The 20393-nt window shown below is 41.4% G+C and overlaps 1 protein-coding gene across 1 annotated transcript; it reads right to left on the reverse strand.

Moving 5' to 3' along the window:
* Positions 1 to 7690: 7690 nt before the first annotated feature.
* Positions 7691 to 20390, reverse strand: LOC139652501 (disks large homolog 4-like; the record flags this gene model as incomplete). The annotated part of the gene is made up of 19 exons (XM_071529599.1): positions 7691 to 7797; positions 8834 to 8925; positions 9036 to 9148; positions 9601 to 9773; positions 10463 to 10564; positions 10718 to 10765; positions 11158 to 11188; positions 11277 to 11319; positions 11580 to 11756; positions 12564 to 12678; positions 13386 to 13488; positions 13606 to 13762; positions 14064 to 14199; positions 14998 to 15142; positions 15949 to 16085; positions 16267 to 16436; positions 18496 to 18620; positions 18858 to 18908; positions 20349 to 20390. Coding segments are annotated over 19 exons (2067 nt in total), but the record flags the coding sequence as incomplete, so codon positions are not given.
* Positions 20391 to 20393: the final 3 nt, after the last annotated feature.

Here is a 20393-nt window from a genome sequence, read left to right on the forward strand (position 1 = left end):
AGACATCTTTCAAATGTAAATTATCACGTTGCTTTTTGCTTTGTTTTTAAATGACTGTTTTGTTCTTTTGACCTCATTTGATGTACTCAGTTGCATTGCAAATAATATAAAATATGAAATTGTACAATAAAAAACAAACAAGGTCTTCTGCTCCTACAACTTACAGCAACCTATAGCAGTATTAGTCTCCTGTTTCTTTGTACAAAAACCCTAACATACATGTAGCCTGTTGGATTTCTTGTGTCCATTTTCTTTCTTTTCTTTTCTTTTCTTTTCTTTTATTTCTTTTCTCTCATGTGTCAGCGTGTGACGCAAGTGGGTAGGAACTCGAAACAGCATTCATAAGGATGATGCCGAGGGGTTTTCCAATCACCAGAGCTGTCACATATACTGTATGCAGGGCATGAAATTCTTTCTTATAAGCTTTAATCAGGCTCTCACTTTCAGCTCTGGCAAGCAGCTGTGGGAGCTTCAACAGGAAATAATAGAGGAGCGAACAGGACTGGGAAATGTCCTTGGGAGATACCATTTTTCTTCTTCACACTAACTCGGTCTAGAATTTGTAGAACGGCTCTCTTGAGTGTGAGGCAGAGGAGTGCTGGGATCAGAATGACCGACAGATGAGAGGAAACATGGCTAGTTGTCAGCTGTGTGCGTATACTTCTCTGTTTGACAGTGGCTTTGTGTTATCAGACACCTGAACACCATCCCACTATGACTGATCATCACACAGCTTTGAAAGCCTGCAAGGAGGCAGGATTTTGTAAAATAGGTTTGACTAGTTTTAGGGTGCCAAGAATCCTAAAATCAGAGAGTTGCTGATTACAAAGAAGTGGAGGCTCTTCAGCTGTCCCATCTGGCCTGATGCTTCTGTGGATATTTCCAATATTGCAGCGCTGTCTTCAGAGATAGGCAGGTGGTAACATCACAATAACAAGTTCAGTGAATTTGCTGCATCCGTTTAAGGCAAGGTACATCAAAATTACACATAGTAATGATGGGAAAAGGCATGCAGCAATCCAAACAGTTCAAAAAGCCTTGGCACAGGACACTGCTTGTATTGCATGCTCTTTTGCCAAGAGCAACTAATGGCTGTAGCAATAAAAGTTATCATTCCCCTTGCCAAGCTTCTTTTCTTTTCTTCCCACTCACTACAGAGACACCAGACAGACATATTTTCAATATTGCTTCTGTTGTGTATTCTGTCACTTTTTCTGCAGAACCCGCCTGTGTCTGCATGTTTGCATTTTCTCTTCATTTCCTGTTGCACCTACAGTCTGTACTCAATGTATTTTACACTTGGTTAAATGTGTGTATTGGCAGTTTGAGGAATATTGTTTGCTATTTCAGCAAGTATTGGTAGCTAAGCGAAAGTGTATAATCAAAAATACAAAAAAATGTGGGCAAATTCCTGTACATCATCGTCCTAATTTTGGAATCAGATGTCATACCTGCTTCCACAAAATGGAGATTTTTCTCTGTGTGCTTGGCACAGGTGACATAATAGGCTGGCTAAGCCATGCCCTTGCAGATGCAGCTTATAAATAACACTGTCTTGCTTTTGGTATACCTTGTCTTTTTCTTAGCTGGTAAAACCTCACGGTGCAAAACCAATATCTGTCATTTGTCACTTTGAATTTATTTCAAGGTGGGTAAACTGCAGAAGGGGAATTTCCTTTGTAGCCATTTTTAATAAGCAACATGGGCATAGAAGTGACATCTTGAGAGGTAAATATTCAAGATGTTAACTCTATGCCAAAACATTTCCCTCAGGCCTGCAATTCTCACGTAATTTCAATACACCAATACCCTCTCTGCATATGGGCTTGGCTGCTGTGTTTTGGCCAGTCAGTTTACCACAACATGCCTTAGAGGTGTCTGAATACGCCTGCATATGTGTTTAAATGGGCCAGGAGACTGTGTAGACGGAACTCATGGGATTTAATCCCACACCAATCCGAGGGCTCTAGCACAACGCCACAGGAGTCAGTATTATTTTGGTCTATACACTTAAATAGGCATCTCTTTTCAAACAGCATAGAACAGCATCTTCAATCTGTCAATGCTCAGCTGCGCTCCACTCCAAGGATGATTCTTCTGATCTTTGTATACACTGTGCAGTCAGTGATAGACAAAAAAGAGAAGCAGAGGCAGCCAAATTGTATTACCTGGATTCACTAACACAGCACATATAGGAATAGAGTAAAGCCCAGGTTGTCCTACACCAACAGATTGAGAGGTGCCAGCTGAGACCTGATGGGTGGAAGTGAGAGAAGAGAGGAAAGGAATGAGCGAGCAAAAGACAGCAGTATGCTGCAATGAATAATAGAAAACGCACATGGAAAGGATCTGTGTCTGAACCTCCACAACAGACAGGAGCTGTCATGTTGTAATGAAGGTGAAGAATGATGTTGACAAACTTCTGCAGGCAGCCAAATGTTTGGTAGATTGACTCAAATGCCTTGGTGAGATCTATAACATGAGTAACAATTCCTGTTGCGGTCCGTGAAAGTTCAAAAAACACGTCTGCTGTTTCTGCAGCAGGCCTGAAGCCACACTGGGTCTAAGAGGTTTTCCTCAACCATAGGATTTAGTCTGTGCAGGAGAATACCTTCCTGGATCTCCCTTGCACTGGAAAAGTATGGAGAAATTTTGGAAGTTCTCACCATTTGGTTTGGCACCTTTCTGGACATTGGTAATGTGGCATTCCTGAAGTCTGGGGGCGTGTACTGTATGTGTGAAGGTTCAGGGAAAAAACTGATAACCGATTCCCTGGCCTGGAACAGCTCAGCTGGTGTGTCTTCAGGTCCGCTGATGCTATCGGCTTTGAGTCGCTTGATAGCTTGTAGTTGTTCAGTAATGGTTCACTGGTTTCCTACGGAGTCGTTTATCAGCTGCTGTGGTTTTGCTTTGAATGTGTCCTCTCATTCAGGTAATCTTGGTTAAGGCAGCAGTTCAGAGTGTTCTTTCCAAAAAATGCACACACACACACACGCACGCACGCACGCACACACGCACACACACACACACACACACACACACACACACACACACACACACAGCCATTCTTTCATCCAAATCATGCCCTCTCACACCAATTCTGGCCTGGACAATACCGGTGTTACCGATTATCAGCCTATTGTAAAACAGGAGGCTGTGAATTGCTGGTGATAACAGTGCAGGTTCTCAGAGTGTGAGGGCCAGGACCAGTGTTGTGATGTAGAGCTGTTTGACATTTTAACTTCACTCTGCCAGCTTCTTCCTTTCTTAATCTTTGGGATGAAATTGGATTCTAATCACTGGCTTGATTTCCCTCAGTTTAATTATTCCCTTTGAAAGCATTCATCTCTCAGTCCTGAGTTTGAAATTATTGCCCTCCTTGCCAATTAAATAGGGAAATGACTATGGACTGTGTGTACATTTGTCTCTCAGAAACTACTGGCCTGAATTTGATAAACACTTTCAAAACAAGCATCTGTAATGATATTCTCTACTGAGTAGGATAGGATCCCTGTGCAAGGTCAGTATATCCAGTGAATCAGTGACTTAAGGAAGAAATCTCAGCTGCTCCCTTTGAAGTATAATAATCGTATTAGTTTACTATATTTCTATGTAATCCATCTCTCAAAAGGCATCCGTTTTGCCCTGGGATCTCACCTTGCATTACACCACCAACTTCTGGGTAGATAGTGTACTCAAATATCCACTGATAATAGAACACCTGTTTGTGGGAGATAGGAGGATAACAGAAGAATGTGGATGGGGGTAACCTGAGGACTCAAAGGGCTGAGGTGCACATCACATATCTGGGAGGTTTTGGGTTTGAATCCTCCCTGTCACTCTCAACTGTTCTTTCTTATAAAGAAAAACTGGAACAATACAGGAAATGTTGCAGACAATTGACTGTTGCTTTGAATTTTAGAAGTGAAATGCAATCTCCCTCCATGACTTTTCTTAGAATCACTTACTGTACAAACCAGGGTTGTAAGATTTCTAAATCACGCCAAGAAACAGTAGTTGTAATTCAGTTGACAGCTTGTTGGCTTTCTCATTGACCCCCCAAAATCCACTGGCCTTTCTAGTGTTAATACATGAAAATGATCTTTTTTAAAATAAATATATGGATGACACAAATATGCTACAAGCCTGAAGCCATGGGATACAGGAATAAAGGGTCATAACAGCCATATATATGCACATATTGCATGTCTGCACACACACACACACACACACACACACACACACACACACACACACACACAATAGCATAATATGAGATCAAACGGACTCATCTTCATTGTGTGCTTTTCTAAAGAGAAAATGGTTCCCCTGATGAGAGAGGGGGAGAGAAAGAGGGGAGGAGGCTGCTGTGGGCCTGGGGAGTAAGAGACAGAGAGAAAGCCTGTTTACAGTAAGACGCTGAAGAATGAAAAATGGAGAATGAGCGCCCTCCGCTGGCCGGACTGTTGTTTTCCTGCAGTCTCACCTGTGTAATTCTGAGGCATCAAATCGTCAACACAGTTAGAAAAAACAACATTGCAAAGTCAACTTTCAGAAAGCATTTTTAAATTATTTTTATTATTTTATAGCTAATTTACAACAAGCGATTCACTGAACTGGAACATTTTATTTTGCTTGATATTGTCATTGTTAAATAGATTTTTCTGCATCAGTTGACTTTGTTGTAACTTTATAATCAGTCTTTTTCTGTAAAAATTCATATATTTTATAAGGAATATCACACTATGATACGGATGGCTGAGAGAGATATTAAGAAATACATTGAACCCTCAAATAAAGAAATTGAAAACATATTATTCCATTCATGTAGAATGTGTTATGTGTCGGTGTTTCTGTGATTCTGTTCATGTAAATGGATGTGTGGAAGTGCTGATATATTTGTGTGTGTGTGTGTGTGTGTGTGTGTGTGTGTGTTCCCCACCCAAGGTGTGCGGATGTTGTTACTGTGTTTGAGCAGTTAACTGGGCTGTGGCTCTGATGGATTCTCTACTTGCATCAATTCAGCAATGTGCACGGCTAAATCCAAAGCCACACGGCACCCCAACATCTCTACTATTTACAACACTTCATGCCAGGACCCAAAAACTCTCTCAATATGAAAAAAACCCAAAAACAAATAAAATACAAAAATATACAGACTTGAAGTGAGTAAAATGGAACCAGTGACAGTTCTTAATAAATAATAAATCATAAACAAAAAAAAACATTGATACTCTTCATTCACAAGCTTCAGCTGTTCCACCTCGAGAGAAGCAAGTGAGCAAAATAAAGAAACAATAAATATGAGCAGTCACTTCTACCAGCACTTCTACCTTCACTCTTATAATCATAATTCAGAACAAATTGTAAGTAAATACAAACGCGTGCTTAGAAACCCTTGGAGTCCTTTGCCGTTTTTCCTGTCGATACCTGTAGCATATAATGCTGTCAGTGCAAACTTTATAAATACTGATATAATCTTCGAAGACACACACAAACCCATCTCCGTTGCATAACATCATAGCAGTATTGCACTAAATCTTCATGTGCACATCTCACTCTCTCGCTCTAGCACACACATACGCACACCACCCATTTATATATTATACATTATAATCATATATTATAAAGGATAAATAATATCATGATATAGTATAATTAGATTTGTATACATAACGCACACTTTCATGTCGCCCAGCACACACATGCATACACAAGCAGCGAGCACACGTAGGCACACGCGCACACAGTCACACAGACACACACAACTGCATTGTACGTGTATTTCAATTCGTTTTGAACATATACAAGAACATGTCAAATATGTCAGTTCAAAGCTCTAGAGTGAGGTCTGCTTTACATCGACTTCAATGGTTCAATTACTTCTGTGTAGGTCTTGGCTGTGTTTTACAACAATAAAATGGGAACGTGAGTAAATTCAACAACCAAACAGCAATATTACCCAAAGAAATCAATGGAATATTGTTTGGAGATGTTGATTTTTACAGACTAAGTCCCGTTAGAAATTGTCATAAAAAAGATATATATATATATATTTATATTTATATATAGGCCATTTATTTGTTAAACATGACTTAGCTTTAATTTGTGTGGACACAAGAGGGAGAAAGAAGCGGAGAAAAAGTGGAAGAGAGAGAAAAAAGAAGACCTATTCCTCCCACAAAGAGGACTTTCCACGCACACACACACACACACACGAATGTGCACAAATGCGCACACGCACACAGACACACACGCACACACACACACACACCATGGCTGTTACTGTGGCCATTGGAAACAGTGTGTATGTCTGCGGCTGAGGGATTGTTTTGGACAAGTGATCAGTGAATTGGCTGTGATGCGATGAAGCTAAGCTAACAGCGCTGCTGTTTGTGCCTAGAGATAACATTCATCCTGAAATCTGACTAGCAGGTCAGAACAGCCAGTCCGCCTGTAGAGGAGTGTGCTAGGTTACAGCTGAGGTTACAACTCTACATGTGTGTGTGTGTGTGTGTGTGAGTGTGTGTGTGTGTGTGGGCGTGCGTGAGTGAGAGTGTGTGTGCATAAGAGAGCAGAGGCTATACTGGATGTCAGAGCTTCTACTTTGCTCAGGACCGGCCTCTCATGACCATCACGTCTCAGGACCGTGTCTCTCGTCTCTTCTCCCTTCATGGGACATGCTAAAAAAACTCTTCCACAGCAGGGAGGTGGAAAAGGAGAACACCTCCTACTTATCTGCCTCTCTTCTTTTTATTTTGTGTTTTCTTTCTCTCATTTTCCCATTGTTTTGGTCTCCCGTCTCCATTGTCTTTGAGGATGCATGCACAAATTCAGCATATGAGTGTTTTTTTTTTCTTTTTTAATCATTATTAATATTATTATTTGAACTGCTTTTAAATAATTCCTTGCAATATCTGTAATGGGTGATTGAGCAAAAATGCCAGTCTCGGTCACTGAGGCGTTGTTCTTAGTTCACGCTCAGAACCAAGAAGAGACTCACAAGGAAAAAAAAACGACTCTTTCGCAAGAAAGACTCTCTGGTCAAGAGGGACTCAGCAGGATCTGGACGACCCTCTCTCGGCCTTCCCCCCTTTCCTGTCCCGAATGATGGAGCGCTGACAGGAGGAGGAGGAGGAGGGAAAAGCCAGGTGATATAAAAAGGAGGGAGCAGAGAGCTGTTGTCGTTTTTGGCACCTCCGTGTCGGACGTTAGGGGGCGTGGAGGTGTGAGACTCGAGAGAGAAGGGGAGGGCGAGGTGGTTTTTACTCTGTGCTTACCCTGGGGTCCGGCTCCGTCCCTGCTGGGTCTCCCTCTGTACTCTCTCAGCACTCAGTCCTGCCTCATTAAAGTGGAATACTGATTACATCTTTTCTGTCAGTCTCTTTCTGTCTAATTACACATCACTCTGTGTTCACATCTGTCTCAGCGTCTCTCTCTTGTTTGTTTTTTTTTGTTTTTTGGTATCGTTCTTTGTCCCACTGTGTCGCTTCCTGTGTATGTCTTTGTGTTTGTCTTGGTATGCATTTGTCTCTCTCATGTGTCATTCTCTGTGATAGCCTAAGCACTGACTTTGCTGGAGGACGGACAGACAGGCAAGGCTGGCTGGCTGGGGGTGGGGGGCGGGGGGGTGGCGGATGGGGGAGGTGGTGTTGGTGGGTGTGGGAGGGGCGGGCAGGTGGGTGCAGCATCACAGCCTCTCCCGAGTGGGGATCCAGATGTAAGGCCCTGATTGCTCCTCGATCACTGTCTTTACTTTGTGGTAAACCTCTTCGAAGCTGTCCCCCTCCACGACAGCTGCAGCGGGACAGAGGATGTGAGAGGGGAAATAGAGGAAATGAAGAAAAAGAAAAGAAAAGAGCAGGAGCGAGCAGAAAAGAAGGGAAACGGGGGGAGGAGGGAGAAAAAGAGAGACAGTAGATACAAAGATAATCAGATGTGTTTGCCTGGTGAGTCATGATGAAGACTGTAATCAAGCCTACTATTAATATACATCATGAATTATGATAATCTACATCTAAAGCAATGCAGATTGACAAGCTGACAAATCTCTATTACACATCTCCGCTTCACGTCTAAAACTTAGAACATAGATTCAGTGCTACAAATCGGTGAAATCTGAACAGCAGAAACATGCATACCCACATTTACACTCAGATTTATAAAATGTCATGTACACCACCTGTTCAGATTTCTTGTTATGAATTGTAAACAGCAGTGGATTAGCGAGGAAACTTTTATATTCACACCCGGTTGCTGAGATTTGCGATAAATGTTTATTTTAAAGTGCCCCGTGTTCACCCGATTTCAGTTCTGGCAGGAAAGCAGATATCACACGTAGCAGCAAATCTGAGTAATCAAAGCTTTGCTGTGAAGTTCAAGTATGATTTTTTGAAGACATTTATTGACATTTAGAATTGAGAAAAGAGAAAATTTGTCAAATGGTAAGAAGTGATAGCGACAGTAATGAAGTTTGAAATGCACACATTATCGCCATCTGAAGAGCACACAGCATCATCATCAACAGTCAGAAATATGCATGACCTGTTGTTTCTAGCACTAAGTGTTGTCATCATAAAACTGAACATTTTAATCATGACCACTTCAAATCCAGTTGATTGTGACTAAGCCTACAGTGGAGCATAAAGACAGGTGTATTAGCCCTTCACCATCGGGGGTCGCCATATCCCATACCCAAATCCCCTTGAGGGTACACATGGTGTGTTGAGAATGTGTGGTACATGTTCTGGAGATCCCAGACTTGGTGTGGAAAGGTGTGCATAGATTGTCTCTGTGCATGTGAGTCATTTAGACACGAGGTCTCTGGTCTTACCTGAAAAACACTCTAGGAAGTCTTGTTCTAGTTTGAGAGCGCGGTCCATTCCTTTCCTGGCCTGCTCTTCTGTCAGGCGAGTGTTGATCTCTCTGCACAACACCACACACAAAGTCATCTCTCATGACAGATTTTTTTCCATGATGTGTATTCAATATCTGTACTAAATACTTTAAGTGTACTGAATGTTTACAGTACGTACAGGACATTCTCCAGTGACTTGGGCCGGACAAAGATGGCGATAGGATGGAGCTGAGCAGCTTGTAGTCTACGCACAGCATTGGCCGATACATCCAGGATGCAGTGTTTCCCCTGCTACTTACACACACATAGAGGGGAAGAGATGATGAGGAATAATGAATAAAAACTGTCATGAGATCAGATATAACATTTTTAGTAATGTCTTTTTAATCCAAAACTGTTCTCTAGTGGGTTATTGCTTTTATAAAACAGTGTTAACATTGTAATACAAAGGAAGCAAATGTTCAATAAATCTTTCATGTTTGATCAGTAATAATTAAATAATATTTAAATGTTACTCTTGTGTCTGGAGTTATAGTTCGAGTGCCAGTATGAGTGGTGATATCAGTTTGCGTGTTAGTATTTAAATTACACTTAGGTTGTCATAGCTGTGTGTTTATCTATTATACAATGGCTTTGAATGTGCATCAGTCAATCAGAACTGATGACTGGAATTACCCATTTTATCAAGTGTTATCATCACCATTGATATCAAAGTTTCTCCCCAGGACTGGTATAACATGTACCTGCTCAGCCACCTCGCGGACACTCTGGACGCTGGTGCCATACAGGTGGCTGTTGTACTGTCCCGCCTCGATGAAGCGGTGGCTCTGGATGTCCTTCTCCATCTGTTCCCGTGACGACACAAAGTGATAGTCCCGCCCATCCACCTCGTACTCCCTCTTAGGCCGTGTGGTGTCTGTGGATTGAAGGACAACACGATCACTCTGGTGGCCTAGCAGCGCATGAGCCGCTTTACTCATTCATTCATTTCATCCAAATTTTATGAATAAACAAATGAATGAGCAAAAGCAGCTCACACCACTTGAATATCCAAACTAAACCAGTCACACTCTAGGACAGACGCAGTATAATCGCCCTAAAATGGCTGCAGGTGGCAGCAGTGACATCAAGTGAAACCACAGGATTGAGCAATCTACACTCACGGAGCACTTTATTAGGAATACCTGTGCACCTGCTTATTCATGCAATTATCCATTCAGCCAGTCATGTGGCAGTAGTGCAATACATAAGATCATGCAGATACAGGTCAGCACCTTCAGTTAATGTTCACATGAAACATCAGAATTGGGAAAAAATGTGATCTCAGTGACTTCGACCGTGGCATGGTTGTTGGTGCCAGACGGGCTGGTTTGAGTATTTCTGAAACTGCTGATCACCTGGGATTTTCACACACAACAGTCTCTAGAGTTTACACAGAACGGTGCGAAAAACAAAAAACATCCAGTGAGCGGCAATTCTGCGGATGGAAATGTCACTTTGGTAGCTGGTTGACATTGAGCTGAAAGCTGATACCTACCCAGTATTAGTAAGGTGTTCCTAATAAAGTGCTCGGTGAGTGTATATAATTCCAATATAAATACTTACGTGGGACACAAGATCCGAATTTATCAGGGAACTCAGACAGCAGGTCATCATTTACCCTGTCCTTCACAGGACCCAGTATTATGATGGGCCTCGCATAATGAACTTTGCATGGAGAGAAAGACAGGGAGACAGACAAAGATCAGACGAAGACAAAAAGTGGGAGAAGTTGGAGAAAGGAAATAAATACAAAAAATATATCACCACAAAAATGTAGAAGAAAATGTAAATTCAAAACATTGTATTGTATGATCTTACCTTCCACTTGTGTGACTGTCTCATAACTGTGTGAGTTGTTGTCCCTCCCTGGAGACGGGACACAGAAGCATCAGCCAGGCAGAAATGTCTTATCACTGTTATTGAAATGACATTAAACTGGCCTGTCCTTACTGTGCGTTCACTCCAACCAACTCAAGCAAACCAGTCAGCAGAGTTCAGTGCATGTTCTATGACCAGAGGAAAGTCAGTCGGTGCTCTCCATAATCACCTCATCATTTCCCCGTGAGGAAAAGTTGGCTACAGCTGAACTTTTGGGTGACGTCACCCGTCAGCAGCTAATCATAAACCAGTGTTGCTATGTGTCTTGTCCTTGCTGCAATATCATTGGGGCTACAGCTTGCAATCGGCTGGCTTAAATCAGCCAGAGGAGCAGCAGGATTGTTAGCAGTCTTGTACAGTTATGCTGCAGGCCAACTTACCTTGAGAGCCCAAGCTGTCCCGACTATGGTCCTGCAACACAGAAAAGCACAGAGGCTTAGACTGAGAGACATTTTGAGAGAACCTGCCTCATTCAGTCAGTTCTGTCGAATATGCTTACCCTCTCTTTGGTGTTAACGCGAGACCACTCTTTCCTTTCAACCCTGGAGAGGTCAGGAGCAAAAAGAAAAAGCATTGAAATTCAGAGAGGGAAAGGAGAAAAAGAGGGAGGTGAGAAAGAACAACAATCAAGATGTAGCTAAAAAAAAAATGATGACTGTTCATCTGTAACTCCCAATTGTATGAACTTTCTTAATCATACACTGAGCAGAAAGATTTAATCAAGGTGTGCAGTGAATGGTGAAACAAAACAAGAGACCACTACACACACAGTCATTGACACACATTGAGAGGGGTGTCTGACCTGTGTTTGCTGGGGATGAAGCCAACCTCCTCGGCCTCGTTCTGGGGGCTCACCCTGCGGGCCTGCCACCACTCCTCGTCCCCACAGTCCAACACATGGAGAACATCTCCAAACCTGAAGCCCAGCGCCTGACTGAGGAAGCCACAGTCTGCAGTCTTGTCATAGTCAAAAAGAGCCCTGCGTGATGGAAGAAGTCAGTAGTCTTTAACTCTTTCAAATTATTATTCATTGAAATAGCCTGTAATCAGTGTTTGGGAAAAACAATCATCTGAGTACACTCAGGCTTTGCAGTTGTGTCACAAATCTAACAACCACATGGAGGTCCAGCGGAGAATTGGCTGTGTGCAAATAATGACTAAATATACGTATAACAAAAAAGAGAGATACCTAAAAAAAATGTGGTGGTAGGTCAATTCAGTAATGCTATAAGTAAAAGTGAATGGTCCAATAGGGTAAATTTCTTTCCAAATTTAGGTTACTGCAAGGAAACTATCTTGTCTTTAGCCCTTGTCCTCTTGTCACTCTACCTACTCCGAATCAGCTCAGTTAACCCAAACAAACAGCTGGTTTTGACCTTGACATTGTTAGCTAGCTAACTAGAACAGCAGGCTAATTTTGCAAAGCACTCAATGTTAATGTTATTATGCATTTTCTTGTTTGCTTCTAGTAAATATGCTAGCTAGTGTGCAAATTAGATGTTAGGCAGTGATGATTAGCGGTTAGCTAACAAGCTGAGACTGTCTAAATACAAAATCAATCAGATGTATCAGTAGGGAAATTATCAGTCCCTCCTCAAAAATAGACACAGAAATTAAACGGCTAAATTGTACATTTAGAAATGCAATAATTTGTTCATAGCCCAAGAGTTGTGGACCTCCAATATGGCCGCCAGAGGGTGCATTACATCACCTGAAAGCCCCCTACTAGACCCATTGTGTGAGCTGTGTCATGCTGGTGTGTACTGTTACTGCTGTAGAGTCAGACCTGATGTAGAAGCCTCTCTTTGGGTTGCTCCTTAGCGTTGTGGTCCCAGAGCCCATGCTGCTGTTCATCAGCTGTTCCCTCAAGTCATGGATCTTAGCCTCGAAACGGCTGTACTCTGAAACACAGAAATACAAACACATATAGACCAATTATAGACATACACTCTTACACTGCAAAAGAAATCCATCTTTACAAGTCATTTAGTTCCGTATTCAGTCATAAAATCATATTTTTTGAGAAATGAAGCCGATTACTCCATTAGTAGACACTCTCTAAATGACAAAAAAGAAGAAAATTCAAACTCATTCAAACTCAATATCAGACTAAATGACTTGCAAAGATGTATATTTTTTTGCAGCATAAAAAGATGTGTCATTTTCAACACGTTTGTATTTGAAGGGTTAGGGTTAGGTTGCTACCTCAAATTAATCACGAAATATATATAAAAAAAACCAAATGATTCTGTCCTCAAAAAACTATTTCATAAGCAAATGTAGTTGACTCCTAACTTCAAACCTAACCCATAATCTGTTTAACTTTAATGCCAGCAGTCAATATGGGTGAGTGGGTGTCTTTTTTTAAATGATGGATATCTAATTTTGGAAGGAAACTCTTCATTCCTAGTCATGGACAACACACATTCATGTTACTGACCAACACAACACATGTTCACTACAGCATGTGTTGTATCAATATGTACAGTAACACAAACACAAACATGGATGTGTTAACAATGACACACCCTTCGTACGAGTGTATATTATGACAGAGACAGACAAATATGACAAATGTGGCGTCTTTGTGTTGCATTTCTGGCTTTACCATCTGGTCTGTACTGAGCAATGATGGTCACTGTCTGGCCGGCGTTCTTCAGTGCTGCAGCTGCCTGTTCGTGTGTGGCCATACGCAGGTCCACGCCATTCACCTGACACACACAACATGGCTGTTAACACCTAGAGCTGAGGAATCTCTGTGTCACTATGGAGTGTGTGTGTGTCTATATGTGTGTGTGAAAACATTATGAAGGAAACAGTGTCCTTACACTCAGGATCTGATCGCCCTTGTGCAGCTCTCCACTGAGGTCGGCGGGACCCCCAGCCAGGATGAAGGAGATGAAGATTCCCTCTCCATCCTCTCCTCCCACGATGTTGAAGCCCAGACCTGTGGAGCCTCGGTGGATCAGCACTCTCCGAGGGTCCCTGGTAGAAACGGGACAGAAGAAAATACTACATATTATCTATATTAATGCAAATTCAAATACGAACACAAATACAAACACTAACGCTGATACTAATACCAGGCTAATACTAATTATATTACAAGTACTAATACTAATACTCCTCCTTGTTGTCATCATCCTCCTTCTCTTCCTACTATTACTACTACTACTAGTGCTACTTCTGAAAACAACAACAACAACAACAACAACAACAACAACTATAACAATAATTCAATATGTATGTGGAACATGACCTAAGGACACATAGTGTCGTTGCTCACCTGGGGAGGTCTTCGTCTCCCATCATGCCATGCAGCACGGGAGAAAACCGGCTAGGTGAGGTGGGAGTGAGGGCTTGTGGGTAATCTGACCCCAGATAGCTGGGGTGGCTGAGGTCTGTATCCATATGAGAATATGCTGGAAAAACACAGACAAAAGCAAAAGAACTATAATACACCAGGCATATGCACAGATAAGATCCAAAGGAGAAGTATCCTTGTTGAAAGTGATAATTTGTAATCTTTTGTCTAAAAAATGTCTGCCATCATCTCAGCTTGAAACAAGTTCGGATATGAACGCTGGTGCCCTGCTTCACAAAAGGCATTTTACCTGCTCCTTCAAAAGTTTTACATTTACCAAGAGACAAATTCAGGTCAGTCAGTCAGATATCAGACTCTTCACTCTTCTATACCGCAATGCTGTCAAACTTCATCACGGTTTAAGAAAATAATGTTCTACAAATAATGTCTGCTGTTTAATGTGCAGCATCTACTGAATAAAAATAGCCAATATTTCTATTTTTGTGAAAATGTATACTTAACCATGAATCTTCACACCTTAGCTTTAAATTTTCACACTCCCACAATCCACTTGTTGAATTCAGAAAGAACTAGCTACTCCTTCAACTCTATTTTTAACTAATGTCCAAATCTGAGGAAGTTTTTTTTTAATGTATACTTTTGGAAATATATCTTGACTTTTTGGTGACAATTTGGAACCCTGTTTGGCTGAAATATGCACTTGTACAATGTGTTTTGAAAGTTTTTAGCTCACCAAATGTGCAGTGCGGCTATATAAAAATAGTACTTGTTTATTTGTCTTGACCCCTTACCCCTAACAAAGTCAATGGATGTCAGTGCAAAAACAAGCAAGAGAGAGAGAGTGAGAGAGAGAGAGAGAGAGAGACAGAGAGAGAGAGAGCAGAGGAGGACTTACTGCTGGTGAGGTCTGGAGGGTTGTAGGAGTTGGTCAGGTACAGGTTGTTGGGCTTGGCCACCCTGAGGTAGACCACCTCGGCTGTGTTCTTCAGAGCCCCCACCGCATCCTCATGCATCACATCCTCCAAACACACACTGTTCACCTGATCAGGCACAACGAGCAGGAGAACCAGGATTCAATCAGGATCCAATCAGAGTAACCAGCTACAAACTACAGCTACACAAGACTCTGTGTGCAGAGGTGCTGCTAGGAAATCTGGATCCGCTGGCCAGATGTGACACTGGATCCCCCCCTCCGACATGTTTAAGTACAGGATTACTTCCCCTCTCTGAACGGCCCCCCTGGCTTGGGGCCCCCTAAAAGTAATCTGTGTTTTCCCACCACTAGCGTCACCCCTGTGTGTGTGTGTGTGTGTGTATCCATATGATTATATATTTATAAACCAGAATTATTGCATGTGACTTAATAAAAATAGTGATGGTAAATTTCTTTTGGAACAGAGTTATAATAAGTGGAAGCATGGTGTCACATCTCATTTAGAAGTAAAACACTGGATCGGACACCATTTAGTAGAAACGCCAGCACCATTTTGATGTTGCTGGTATTGAACTTGCCTTTCACCTACTATGCTGCTTTCTCTCTGTCGTCCAACAGATGGCAGTAATACTGCTTGACACCCATTGTGGGACCGCTACAGTTAAACATTTATCCCATCCCACACATCTATTACCATATTAATGAAAGTAATCTCAGGCCATGAAAATTACAGCTGTAATTTATCTTGGCTTTAATACATCAATGCTGCTGAAGTACACAAGTGTGTGAGTGTGCGTGTGTGTGTGTGTGTGCATGTGCTAAGACCTTAATATGTGGGAGACTGAGGCTATCAATGAAGTATGTGCGCGTACATTGTGCATGCATGCTAGCTAGGACAAATGAGTGACCGACCGCTAATATCTTATCCCCAATCTGCAGACGGCCATCTTTGTGAGCGGCCCCGCCCTCGATGATCTTGGTGACATAGATACTGTTATCTCCTGGTATGTGCTGGTTTCCCACCCCTCCGGCAATGCTGAAACCTAAGCCTGAGAAAGAGAGAAATGAGAAAGGGAGAGAGTGAGAGTGAAGGAGGTATGGGTTAACACAGAGCTGATATGCTAAATCCAGATGGCAGAGCTAAGCCGGGTATAAAGCACTCACATGCCCACACAAAAGCACTGACACACCAATCCACACTCACGCACGCAGTCAGACGCTCACAACTACCTTTGGGCCCTTTGATGAGTTTGATCTCTGTGACTTTCTCTGCTGCTGGTTTCCTGCGGAGAACGTAGAGGCGGACGATAGCACCTGCCTCCTTAAGAGCCTCCACGGCTTGGCTGTGTGTCACCTCCCTCACATCAACATCATTCACAAATAGGATGCAATCGTTCACACTAACAAACGGAGAGAGAGGGAGAGAGACGGTGGGAGGGAGAGGGAAAATACAGCATCAGTTTGTTTTGGTGAAGGAATCTGGTGTAATACTCCACCAGAGAAGGTCAGGAGAAGTCAACCTCCCACATTCACTGCGTTGGGGATCCGGTGTCGCCACTGGCATTTAGCCCCCCCTCCCCGCCCCCAACTCTCAATATCTGATTGTAAATTGAGAATAAAAGAGTGAAGAAAGCCTTGTGCTATTGATCCATGGGGCTCTGGAGAGCTATGGAATAGTTTTCTATGTGCTATCAGTTGTTGGGAAAGATGAAGAGTTGGTATGGTAAGTGAAAGTGACAGCATGTATAGAGGAGACCTTGATTTTAGAACAAGTGGAATTTGATGAAATATAATTTGTTCTAGAAAGGCCTAAACACATTACTTATCACAATCCCATCTGTCTGCTGCTTAAAATTGAGATTCTGGTCATGAAAATGATGTGTGTAAAAGTTTGTCCAACTGAAATAATCATTGAGGTCACAAGAGATTTAACAATTGAGATACATCAATAAAGCCATCTCCAAAGGGAACATCATCATACAAAGGACTGCACACTGACTGAGCTGAAGCACGTTGATGAGGCAATATATATTTTTTATCGTTAGCACTTGTACCATAGCAGAACCCATTTTGGTGCCATAGAGAACCATTTTAAAAAGGTTCTTCATGGCTCCATGCTCCTATGGTCATACATACAATCTTTATGGTGCCATAAAGGAGCATTTACACATTTTTCTCTTGAGGCTCTTGAGTCATTGAGGCGTTCAATGTAGAACAATTACCTTAACTAAAGAATGCTTGAAGACTCCTCCTTTCTGTGTGTAAGTCATCAAATAGGGATAACAAAGGATCTCTTAGCATGCCAATGCCATCCTATTCATGCAGATTTCTGTAGCGTTTTGACGTATTAACTTGGCTTACCAAAGACATTACGACATGGGAAACCATAAGCTTGAAAGAGTAAGGTTTGTGCTTCTCTCCTTGGGGTATTTGAAATATGTTGCTCATAGCAGTCAGAAAAGGACAAGAAAACCCATGCATTCAGGCAGATATTAAGTCTTCTCTCCAGGCCTCCTTGAAACTCTGAGGTCATCCCAGAGGGATGTTGATAGGTTGAATGTAAAGAGGAGGGCATGACGCCTCTATCCATGTCTTCTTTATTGCAGTGTAACAGGGAAAAAGGCTCATAAAGTGCAGTTTTATGCAGAAAGGCAGACTCTTTACTACAGCTGTACTCTGTACTACTACTGTTTCAAAGGTGGGAAAACAAACTTTATACTTGTCACAGATTCTTGTAATGGGCCCCTTCAGAATCTGCTGCTTCTGAGCTTTCTCATTTATGTATATAGAGCAATGGCTTTGCTGAAGCTACCACAGTTTGTTTGGTTAGAACCCAATTTTTTCATCTAAAATCTGTCTTTCCTTCTAGTTTCTACATAGTTTCCTCCATTTGCACAGTAAAATTGAGCACGATACAAGCATTAGAAGATTTAAATCCTAACAGTGCCAAGGCAAAATCTTGACAATCAAAAATATTCATACCCTTACCTTTTCCTGACCTTGTTCTCTAGTTTCATTTGCTCAAAATAGGACTGCACTTAACATATACAGTATATACAACACTCTTTTGTGCCACCGGAAAACAAATCAAACAAAAAGCATTAATCATACAATAGACACGGAAGTCTTTCATGATAACATTGCAGGACATTTTGAGAGAAACAGTAGACGAATACAGAGTGTAAAATTGTATAAAATTATGAAAAAACTTTGCAGCAGATATCAATTTGGTTGAGGCATGCTGACCTTGAATGAGAGGCAGCTTTATCCATCTTCTCTAATGTAACTCGGATAGCCAATGGGCTGTACTGTGGTGTGGTACTCTACTGGGTGGGTTGTGTGTCTGAGTGAGTGATCGCAAAGGATAAAGTGTAGGAAAGTTGATTTCTGGGAGAAGACATGGATGTATGTGTGCAGGCTGGTTTTGTGCTCAGTGTAGTCGTGTGTGTGTGGTTTTACCTCAGCCGTCCATCTTGAGCTGCAGCTCCTCCAGGTATGATTTTGGTGATGAAGATGCTGGGGTCATCACCCACGTGGGGATTGTCTGTTCCCCCTGCTATGCTGAAGCCAAGGCCTGAGTTACCCTAAATACAAACAAATACACAGACTGAGTATTAGTCACACCAGGGGGATTTGATGGTGGTTTTGGGGGTTTTATCCAACAATGATCACGTGATTAGCTGGATCTACCATGTTGCTATGTCTAACTGATCAGGTTTGACTGAATCACTAGGATCACCAATAAATGTAAAAGCTAGAAGTAAAGTATATACTGTATATGTCTGTCTAAACTCAAGTCTAATAATCAGATTCTGACTCACTCTCTCCAGTGTGATCTCCTCATACTCGATTTCCCCCTCTGTTCCATTCACCTGCGAGAATAAGATGTTTCTGTTAACTGTCATTTAGAGAGAAATTCATTTTAACTTATTTCTACTCATCCTTCATTTATACAGACAATTAGACATGTCTCTAAACAGTCCTGAGTCCTGTTCTGAGTAAGTGCAACATTAATAACTAGAAGGCCCTTGGTGGAGGCAAACCTCTGCCAAGACTGAACAGTTCTCCAAATTGCAAAGCTGCAGTCTCCGTAATGGTTTGTTTATCATTTGTCTTCTGGGTTTGATTTTTTGAGAAAATAGCATGCGAAAGCAACGCTGTTTAGCAGCCGACTTGGAAGTCCCAGATGTCTGACCGTCCCACGAGCTCCTGAACACAGCATCACAGTTATGGCTAAAAAAACAATCCTTGGGCCAAGGGCTATCCGTCCACCAAATTCCATCCAAATCTGTCTGTTACTTTTTGAGATATCTTGAGTGAAAATAATATTAACAATAATATCCTTACAGATTCATTGGGAGAGATAATGAAAAATAATGAGTACATTGCAAATGATAAGAAAACAATCTAGAACAATATACAGTAGCCTATAATAATATATCATCAAAAGAAGGGAAAATAACCAAATAAATGTGCAAAGAACTACTATTACTGCTACATATTATATACTATACTGTTATATTTCCTTTGAATTAACGATAAATAACATAAAATATAAATAAATAGCAACCAAAGATAACAGTTTTTTGCTATAGAAGTCATTTTAAAATGGAGAATAAGAGAAGAAAATCCCGCTCTCTCTTGGACTGCGGATAGATATTTAAAGCAGGCCAGTGTGGTACCTGGCTTATATTTGATAACAGCAATACTGTTCCTGTTGTCTAGTTCACCTTCTGGCTAAACAACTTAGCTACACATCAGCTACACCTCTGCAATTAAAAAAGTCCCTAAGGAAGAGTGATTTAAGGAACTTCAAACTGCATAGGTTCGGTGTCTGACCTAGAAAACACATTGTCGTAGTGCTGTAGTGGTGCAAAAATAGTGGTCTATGATGACAGGCTTTTCTCTGAGAAGCTTCATTTCCTAATCCCTCACAACTCATGATAACATTTTATATAGGTATATTTACGTATATAGGTATTTCAGTGCTTTAATTTTAGAAACTGCATCTTTAAACAACTTCAAATTAAGTCATTGCTGTTCTGTTAAATGTATATCAGAAGGTGAGTACATAACATACATTTATTTGTTAAATCATTAACATTCATTTTGTTCATTAATTTCAAGTTGAATTAAAAAGTAATCACATTAATAATTTAGATTAAGACAATAAGCAAAGACACACCTGGATGCTTGTAAAGGAATGGAATTACTGATAATACAGACTAAACATGAAGGCAGCACCTAAGTTAGTCATGTGGTTGAGTCTAACATAATAACACAATAAAGAGAAGATTAAACATAATCCTTACATATGGGGAGCCATCGAGTGTGTCAGTGTTCACCACCACTGGAGG

The sequence above is a fragment of the Centroberyx affinis genome, unplaced genomic scaffold (assembly GCF_046629955.1).
Source record: "Centroberyx affinis isolate AG114_WGS23_722 - 3 ecotype Tasmania unplaced genomic scaffold, CSIRO-AGI_Caff_v1 ptg001805l_1, whole genome shotgun sequence".
NCBI classification, from domain to species: Eukaryota; Metazoa; Chordata; class Actinopteri; order Beryciformes; family Berycidae; genus Centroberyx; species Centroberyx affinis.